The sequence below is a fragment of the Sinocyclocheilus rhinocerous genome, unplaced genomic scaffold (assembly GCF_001515625.1).
Source record: "Sinocyclocheilus rhinocerous isolate Xijiao unplaced genomic scaffold, SAMN03320098_v1.1 scaffold2834, whole genome shotgun sequence".
Lineage (NCBI taxonomy): Eukaryota > Metazoa > Chordata > Actinopteri > Cypriniformes > Cyprinidae > Sinocyclocheilus > Sinocyclocheilus rhinocerous.
Window position 1 is genome coordinate 138,539 of NW_015662588.1, and position 10,000 is coordinate 148,538.

At 38.3% G+C, this 10,000-nt stretch overlaps 1 protein-coding gene across 1 annotated transcript in view; it reads left to right on the forward strand.

Moving 5' to 3' along the window:
* The window catches only part of LOC107728165 (serine/threonine-protein kinase D2-like), a 42,815-nt gene that overhangs the window by 14,029 nt on the left and 18,786 nt on the right, over positions 1–10,000 (forward strand). Inside the window, exon 2 of the mRNA XM_016538258.1 lies at positions 8,471–8,609. Within this exon, the coding sequence (XP_016393744.1) occupies positions 8,471–8,609 (139 nt within the window). The remainder of the gene's footprint in view (positions 1–8,470; positions 8,610–10,000) is intronic.

Genomic DNA, 10,000 nt, shown 5'->3' on the forward strand with positions numbered 1-10,000 from the left:
TTTTTTTTAAAAAGATCTCATTGATTTACAATTAAGAATATCATCCATTCTCTTTTTGGCCATATAAATATCAGCAACTGAACCTAATTGAATATTTTTGCCTCTGAATAGCTTCTTCTCTTTTTTTCCCCTACTAGAATATGAGTTCAACTTTGTTCTAAATCATACTATATGAGCCGTAAAAGACTGATGCATCTAAATAAATAAATAAATACAATTTTTATTAAAAATAAAAAAGTCCCCATTCAGATTGTGGTTCAGTATAGCGAGAATAACTTTGACATTAGTATGCATCTAAATAAATAAATAAATAATGATTTTTTCACCCTGACTGCTATTTCATATGTCAGGATATACAGGGTTAATAAATAAAGGGTTAATAAAGCTTATCTTGCGCTTAAAATATTGTAAAATGTAGGCTGCAATGTCAATTTGAGATATATATGTATATATATAAAAAAAGGGTTCTAGACCAAAACGGTCTTGATTAAAAATAGAAAAGAAAAATCCAGATCTCTGCAAAGGCTAATGTGAATCGTTCTTAACACAAGAATTGTGTGCCAAGATAGTCTATTCCTATGCTGCAATGGCACTCCTGAAAGTCTCTAAACTCCTGAATGTCTCTAAACATTATAAAGCAGGTCTTTGAGTTCTGAACGGGAGCAATGGGCATTTCCATTACAATTAGTTGATGTTTGGATAGCACACAAACGGCAATCTAAGGAAAAAGTGACTTCTTGCTCCATTATTACGGAGTTTGTTTGGTAAGAACGAGGCCTTGACGTGTGGGAATAAACACAGACTGAAGTGGGTCATGGTGTTGCAACCATTCATTCTAAAACTGCTGTGGCCAAACTGTTCGCATTCTCAAACCATGGTCATGTGACCATCACCATATCACAGAATGAAGCCACAAAGTGGTTTAAAGGGGTCTGTAAATAATTTTACTCTATGGATGTGTGAGTGTATGTCCATATTGATAGATTATTATTATTAGTGTATGAATTATTATTAGTGTCAAAAGACCACAACTTTCATGTAAGTGTTCCAACATGTACATTTTCTCAACAGAGACAAGATATTATGAGGGACAAAATAAAATGTATATAGTTTATTATTATTACTATTATTATTTTATTCAACATTTTTATAATAAGACAAACACAGTGTAAGAATTTCAGCTTCAATATATGCTTTATAGTCTGAGCTGAGGGGAAAAAATGCCGTATTTGGAGATCATCTGTGCAGTTTATTTGATATATTTTTATTAGAAAAAGCTGTTGCCAGATCAGTCCAAATCCCTGGAGCGCACTGGGGATCACCCTTTATTGGCACTTGACAGGTAATACGAGGAGAGAAAATACATGTCACAGTTGGAAGTGCAAATAAATGTCACTCATCTTTATTGCTTTCAGTCAGTCCAGAGATTTCCAATATTACATGTAAAGCAGGGCATTGGCTATTTATAGCAAGCTTTTTTTTTTTTCAGTACTCATGTCTGATGAGACACGACGAGGTTAAAGTCCTAACGGATGTTTTGAAAGGTGTTTGTGTTGACTGCCACTGTGTTTTCAAAAGGAAGAGAAGAGAAGAGAAGAGAAGAGAAAAGAAGAGAAGGGGGCAATGTTTTCCATAATTCATCAGAGTCATAATGGGCGCAGCCGCCTGAGACCATGCGAGAAACATGATCCTGGTCAACACAAAGCTGCCTTAGAAACCCTGCGCTGTCTCCAAGCAAAGCCCAGGGAATGGCAGATATGATTGCACCAGCGTCTATTGTTTGTGCCACTGTGCATGGGGCAATGTTTTCCATAATTCATCAGTCATAATGGGCGCAGCCGCCTGAGACCATGCGAGAAACATGATCCTGGTCAACACAAAGCACCCTTAGAAACCCTGCGCTGTCTCCAAGCAAAGCCCAGGGAATGGCAGATATGATTGCACCAGCGTCTATTGTTTGTGCCACTGTGCATACATGCATAGGAACAATTGAGGATACATATGTAGCAGAGTAATTTGTGGCCGACAGTTCGGTCTATGGTCAATTTACTATAAAATGTCTGGAAAATCTTTTTTGCTACCAGTTTAATTGACAAATAAAACGAGCACTGGGTTTGTACAGTAGTAAGTAGCAAGTGCTTGTTGTAGCTAGTTAAAGTATACAGGCAATTTTATGACTCCTCTTATATTTGAGTGTATTGTTTTAGACCAGCAAAGTACATACTTCATTTTCTATTTGACATTGAAAATGTTGTTTGATATAGAAATATCAATCAATACAGAAATGTTGCCTCAGGTTTTCAAATGAGCCTGGTTTGTTTATAGGAAATGGGCAAACCTCTTCAATTAATTTAACATTCTGTTTTCCATTTGTAAGATTATTTGTCTGGTCATTTAATTGTTTTGCTGTCATTTTTGTCCCTGTTTATATAAATGTTGAATTTAAATGCAATAGGCCTATGGCTGCTCTTTTTATTTAATAACCCCAGGGTACTCGATATTTTGACAACAGCATACCTAAAATCCATTCTCTATTCCGGTGCGTCCAACTACCAGTGATGCGTTTAAAATCCATGCGATGTAAGCAGCAATGTGTAGACTTTATAATCTAGAAAAAAAGCTGTAAGTGGGGTGGTACCTTTTCAAAAGGTACAAATATGCATCATTTAGGTACTAATATGTACCTTTAAGGTACTTACATGCACCCTTAAGGGTAAATAAGGTAAAAAGCTGTACCTTTTGAAAGGGTACTGCCCCTTTCAAAGTGACAGCTTTTGTAAATTTTTGTCCCGAGAGTGTAATAAATATTAGTGTGACGAGTGGGGCGGGGCTGAGAGCCGTGGGAACGGAGCGAGGCCGGTGGAGTAAATGATAATGTGCGACACCTGCGCAACTCACCGGTCTCGAGACCAACTTACCCTGCGTTCCATTCGGAAGGGCTCATCCCTTTGCCCTAATCCCTTCAAAGGGTTTACCCTCCGGAGTGAGAGCTTCGAAGTGTTGAAGGATATAGGGGACCAAACAACTGTTTCTTGAAGTGCCCTTCTGCGTCATCATCACATGCCCTCATGGAGGAGCCGTCATCATGCAAATAATCTGCACAAAGGATCATGGGTAGCCCGAAGTGTCCATCAGTTGTACCCTTCGAAATCCTTCATTCCGAAGGGCCCTTTGAAGTGGCCAGTTTCTCCTCCGTGGGACTCGAGACCAGTGAGTGGCGCAGGTGTCGCACATTATCATTTACTCCGTTCCCATGGCTTTCGGCCCCGTCCCACTCCTCACGATTAGTTATTCAACAAATGTATCCCTAAAGATTAACAGTTCAGTACATGTATGTTTTCCTACCAAGTGCCTCAAACGACTCTTGTAAGTATTTTCTTTAGTATTTAATTCCACTAACCTGCAGACTTTCAAATACAGTAATTAGTTCTTTGTCAAAAGTGCTCATTGGTGAAGCCCCTTACTGTCATCCAATCAGATCAGAGCTTGTCATGTTTGTATAAAATGTGCATAAGGCAGTCAATGAACAAACTGTGGCCTTTCTGAGACTGTGTAATAGCAGTTTTATGCTATAGTTATAATGGGAGAGAAATAACTGTTTGACTCATAAGCCACTAAAGCAGCTCCATTAATTGCAGACAGATTCTGGATAGACTTTGCCTAGTTTAGCAAGTGCGTCAAGCCACTGTGTGACTGTTTTCGCTCTAGGCCGCCTGCTGCTGTCAAGTATGTTTGGAGGTTGGTTAGAAGTTGTGGTAGCGGGCCGGGTGTGGACTATAATCTTTGGCAGCAGCTCAAGCCTCTGGAAATAGACAAGATGGAGAGTTGTTGACTTTCTTGTGGAAGCTTCTGGAAGCGGGAGGGAGTATTTTGAGCGGAATGCAGGGACTAGGGTCCGTCTCTTCCTTTCGATGATGTGGAGTTTAGCCACATGTGCTCTGAAAGGAACACATGGCAATCCTTAGGCCGTTCTGGCGGTGGGAAAAACAGGAACTGGGTGGAAAGGTGTTGTTTTGGGTATGGAGTGTAGTAATTCTCTATATTCTTTCTCTTTCCTTTTGTCTCAGTTTGTCTCTTCCTGTCTTCTGCAACTGCGGGGAGCTTTGGAGCTCTCTGATGTCGTGTCTGGGTTTTGTGTTCTCACACTCCTCGCTCTTGCACTGTAAATGGTTTTCCATGCTCGTATCACATCGTCAACATGATCCCCCACCGGACTGTGCATCCTACATTAAGGCCCTGATATACGCAACACTGCGCTCCGGTCAAGTCACGTCACGTTTATTTATATAGCACTTTATACAATAAATTGCTTTAAAACAAGCAGCTTTAGAATATTAAAAATGAAAAAAGTCTCAGTGTTGCTTTCAATTAAAATTACAACTTCAATTTCTACTATAAAGCAGCTTTCCTGTTTGTTCACATATTTACTCGCATCTGACTTTGATGGACTGAACAGAAGAAATGTACAGGCGAAGATATCCACATCAAGGATTGTGGAGCCACAGAGCCAAACCTACAGTATTACGTACCTATTATGGACCTATAACATAACTGCCATGGCTCAAAGGTAGTTCAAATGTATTTACCTGCCGAAGCAAAGTTTTCCGGAAAGTTTGCAAGTGGGTTCAAACTACCAAAATGAATGGCAAACAAACTTAATTTTGGCATGAGTTTGTTTGAAATTACATCACACACTTTCGTTCTTTGATTTCACTTTAAGTATATTGGAGCCTTTACATATCAAAGAAGATGAGCCCCAGAGCACACCTAACTATTAAGTATTTGCCATAGACCAATGGTAGTTTGAAGGTGTTTACCAGCTGGAGCAAACTTTTCTAAAGTCCGCTTTATCAAGCTGTTTGAACTCCAGAAACAAACTATAATGCAGGGGCCTCCGACCCTGCTTGTGGAGAGCTGCTGTCCTGCAGATTTCAGCACCAACCTCAATTAAACACACCTGAACCAATGTAATCAAGGTCTTCAGACTCACTAGAAGCTTACAGGCAGGTGTGTTGGAGCAGTGTTGGAACTAAAGTCTACATGATGGTAGCTCTCCAGGAGCAGGGTTGGAAATCCCTGCTCAAAACCACATGTGTCAAATTCCAGTCGTGGAAGGCCACTGTCATGCAGAGTTTATCTCCAACCAGCTCCAACACACTTGCCTGGAAGCTTCTAGGGAGTCTGAAAACCTTGATTACATTAGTTAAGGTGTGTTTAATTAGGGTAACACTACAGGACAGCGGCCCTCCAGGAACTGAATTCGACACCCCTGCTCTAAACGAACTTGCTTGAAGTTTATTTTGTTCAAAACTACGTCATATCAGTTTCTTTTTTTGGAAAATCCCTCCAAATTCCACCTTGTACTTGGATGTGAGACCAGCATACCATTCTGGTTGAACCTTAAACCTAGTTTTACTTATTTACAGGATTCTTTACACATGAATGCTCTTTTCAGTGTGCTATTATATCAGCCATGATTCCATGTTCTGTAGTGAAAAAATCCAACTGACTTTCTCCAGTGTCAGTGTTGCACACCCACATTGACACAAGACGAGGGGTCTTCAGCAAGAGTCTGGTTTGGTATGCTGGTTGTGATGGCTTCTGGCTCACTGAGTTGTATGACATGCGTTGAATGGCACATTATAAAGTATTCAGGAGATCTTCTTCACTGATAAGTCCCTATGCATTTGACTGACATTATCAAGCCTACGTCCCACACTCCTTTGACCGGGTGGCTACTACATACCAGACTTCTTTGTATGGGGCGGCTATATCTTTTTTCATCCTTGTTGTTCTGTCATCCCTTATATGTAACACTGCACCTTTGTCATGCTATTGACTGTGCCCAGCTTTCTCATTTAAAACTCGATCCAAGTTGGCTTGTTCAGGTAGCTAATCTTCTCATGCCAGGTAGTTGCTCGGTGCCAAGTGGGATTTCGCTCTTCAATGATTGGCAGACGACGGCTGTAATGCAGAAGTGCTCGCGTATCACACCCGACTGGCTCTCAGGCTTATATCACATCACGGTCACAGCTGTCAGCTCGAAATGAAAGGCAACCAACCAAATCCACCACACCAGCTCTCATGCTAATTAGCACAAATAGGTTCTGAGCGACACTGTGTCGAAATCCCCCTGCAAGATCTTCATCAGAGAGCAGCTCCTTTGCGTCTTCTGCTGCTCTACATGCCTTGTGTTTAAAAGGTGTTGGATGTAAATTATTTTTATTGGTTTAACATCGCCATATGGTTTTAAAAATGCACCAGGCCACAATCTAAAGTCCTTAAAGGGATCACAGAATTTTTAATCATTTTATTTATCTTAAGGGGCCAATGCTAATGTTTGTCAAAGTTTTGTTGCAGTGATAATGTAATATTACATGACCATTTCCACCCTCTTGTTGACCCTTAGGCTGTTTTTTGCTAATGTACCAATAAAGTCTCAAAGTAAAACTTTGTCTTTGAATGTAAAATGAGATGCAAAGTTTTACTCATGGGCTATGAGTTATCTGTTGGATTCACTCAAGTTTGTAGAAAACCGTTCTTCAATATCAGCCTCTTTGCTAAGCCTGAACACACTGTGACACAAAACAAAACACATTTTGAAGCACAGTTAAAGATTCAATTGACCCCTAGGGTTGGATACCGAAACCCGGTACCAATATGGCACCGGTACCTATGTAACCGCTATGTACTAGAACCGAATCCGAACGTAGATTTCGGTGCCTCATTTCGGTGCCATGCCTGAGCGATCGATTGAAATATTTGTCCTCTGGTTCTCCGAAACGGATGTAAGAAGCATCATCACCGGCACCGCATGTGAAAAATAATTTCCCGACTTAGAAAATGCACGTGAACTCAAGTCGAAAATCTCTAATAATACAAATCCAACAAATCTTTGTAGTAACGAGAGTGTCCATGTTGTTTTCACATTCCGACTTAAGCACAACTCGGGAAATGAGAGCATCCGAGGAGCGCGTGAATGCAGTAATTACACTTGCTCTGATGGCAGCAGGTAGCCTTCCGTTAACTAAGCTAAACATGCTTAAATTAAAATGCCTAAAGCTAAACTTCCCTTGTATTCACATTTCTAAACCTGTTGTCCAACAAAAGAGAAAATTATAACCTTTTTACTCCACAACACCAGTCAAATGCTTCCTTTTGTGATCTGATGTGGCTTCTTGTCACAGAATGAGGCAGAAAATACTTTAAATACTTAAAAAAAAAATACATCGATTAGCAATGGATTATAAATATACTTAATTATGAAAATACCAGAGATGCAACCCAAACGATACCCAACCCTATTGACCCCCAAATTAAAATTCTGTCTTCATTTACTCACTCTATGTCATTTAAACATGTATGACTTTCTTTCTTCTGTGGAACATAAGAAGATCATTTGAAAGTCACTGGGGTCCATACAACATTGGACCCCTTTGATATTCATCGTATGGACTAAAAAAGTTTAGTTTTCAAAATAACTTGTTTTGTGTTCCTCAGAAGAAAGTCACTCATACAGGTCTGGAACAACAAGAGTGTAAGTAAATGATGACAGAATCTTCGTTTCTGGACAAAATCAGTCAAATGTTTAATGGCAAAGGTAACGGCAAAACATAACTTTGGCAAAGCTTACCTATATTTGTTATTGTTAGTTATATACTTACTGGAATAAGATCTACTACTTCTCATGTTTATGAATAATAGTATCTATCCTACTGCCTCCTTATTACTTCAACATGACTGACTGAGCGACCCAAGTTTATGAACACTGAATAGGCATTGTTGGCATAAATGTGGGCTGCCGTGTGCATTAATCTGACATTAAAAAGTCCAAAAAAAAAAAAAAAAAAATCGTACCTAACCATTTTTTCGAGCATCATTCATTTCAATAAATTATTGTTTTGGACATAAGAGAAGTTTCTGGTTATGTAACTTGTGTTATGTTTACAAATTGTTTTGAACTTTTTAATTTCAAAAGTTTGATATCCTAAAACAACACAAACAACATAAAACCTCTAAATCCGCTCAAAAGTCTTATGGCAGCTCTCGACACATCAGAGCTACGAAAATTAAAAGCTCTTCTCTGCAACAACAGGAAATCTTCAAAATGCAGCTGGCAGAAGCAAAGAACACCCCCGCCCCACCTTGACGTGCAACACTTGCACAAATAAGAGAGGAGATCCCTGGTGGGTACACCTGCAAAAGTGCCACCATCAGGAACCCTTGCAGATGGCTCTTCATTAACATGATGACCAGCAATCTTAGTAGCTCATCTCAAAGTTGGATTCTCCATGTTTGTTCATGAGCCAAAAATCTAAGGATGCTGTGGTTCTAATGAGCTGCTGTAATGCGGTGAAAGTTGTTAACAACAGGAAAAGAGAAATATTACATTAGCAGAGTGTAGTGGATATGTATAGATGGGTTATAAATGAAGCTAATCGATGTTTCTTTCTTTCATTGTTTTGTCCAGTTTCCTGAATGTGGCTTTTATGGGATCTATGACAAGATCCTCCTCTTCAAGCATGACACCAACAGCAGTAACATCCTGCAGCTGGTCAAGGCTGTGTCGGACATCCAGGAAGGGGACCTGGTGGAAGTTGTTTTGTCAGGTAAGTCGATTAGTATAACTCAAAAGACGTTGAAACTCTCAGCAACAAAGCTAGAAGTCATTCATTATTAAGATATGATGATTTCTGCTGACATGAATGACAGCGACCACTGGCCTGTGGAGAACTTTTCTTTTTTTTTCATTCTCCCCCCTCATTTCACATTCCAGCAATTTGAATAAATCTCTTTGTATACAATGTAATCATACATTGTAGCACATGTTGCACAGTCTTTAGAATGTAAAGAGTATTTAATAATAACAATAATTGAATTGAATTTCAATTGAATTTAATTTGCTGAAATAAGACTGAAATAAAATAAAATATATATCTTAGATGAAAAATTAGAAATGCCTTGGCAACAAGATGAAATAAAATAAGTTTGGGATGAAGTACCAACATGACTGACCAAAACTGAAATAAATATAAATCAAAGCTAAATTAAATATGAATATAAAAAATTATATTAAAAAATATGTTACAATATTTTAAAATGACAAAAGCACAAAATAAAATGACTAAAACTTTAACTAAAATTAAAATAAACTGAAAATAGAAAGATATTTCAAAATATTAATAAATGCTATAATAGGATATAAATAATACTAAAACATCGTTGTAATAATGAGAATTAGTAAATGCATCTGGGGATAATGTTAATTTCCAAAAAAAATGTGTCCATATTTAATTTATGCTGAATACAGCATTTGTATTTTTATTTTAAAATGAAATTTGACCAGATTCAGATTCTTTTTTTTTTTACCCATAGAGTATTTTACACAGGGATTTTCAAGAAAGCGCTGGGACATAAATCTACAGGGTTTGCATTCTTGTATCAATGAAGTACTGAAGTGATATGAATCAACAGTACAGTATATGACACAAAGTAATTTCCTGGAGGTTGACACACTTTTTTTTATATAATGTTAAAATGGCTATAATGTCAATAACCAAAATCTGAACAATAGCTTTTAACAAGAAGTCACATCACTGAACTGAAAGGATGTGACCTAGATCATATCAACGTCCCTTTCGGTTCATTTGATCTAATAGAGAAACTGACAAAGCTCCAGTTGTTTGTGTGTGTGAGAGCCAAAGTGAAAGATCAAATGTGATCAGCACAGAAGTGTTTTGAGAGCATGTTGAGATTTGATAGAGATGGGAGATACTATATCTCAGACTCCAGCACACACTGCTTCAAATGCTGCAAATCAATATTTTCAGATCAAGATCCAAATATTTTAAAGACTGTACAGTAAAAGTTTACAGTAAAAGTGATCAAAGCCATTCAAGCCTTAAAGGGGTCATATGATGCGATTTCAAGTTTTCCTTTCTCTTTGGAGTGTTACAAGCTCTTGGTGCATAAAGAAGATCTGTAAAGTTGCAAAGACTAA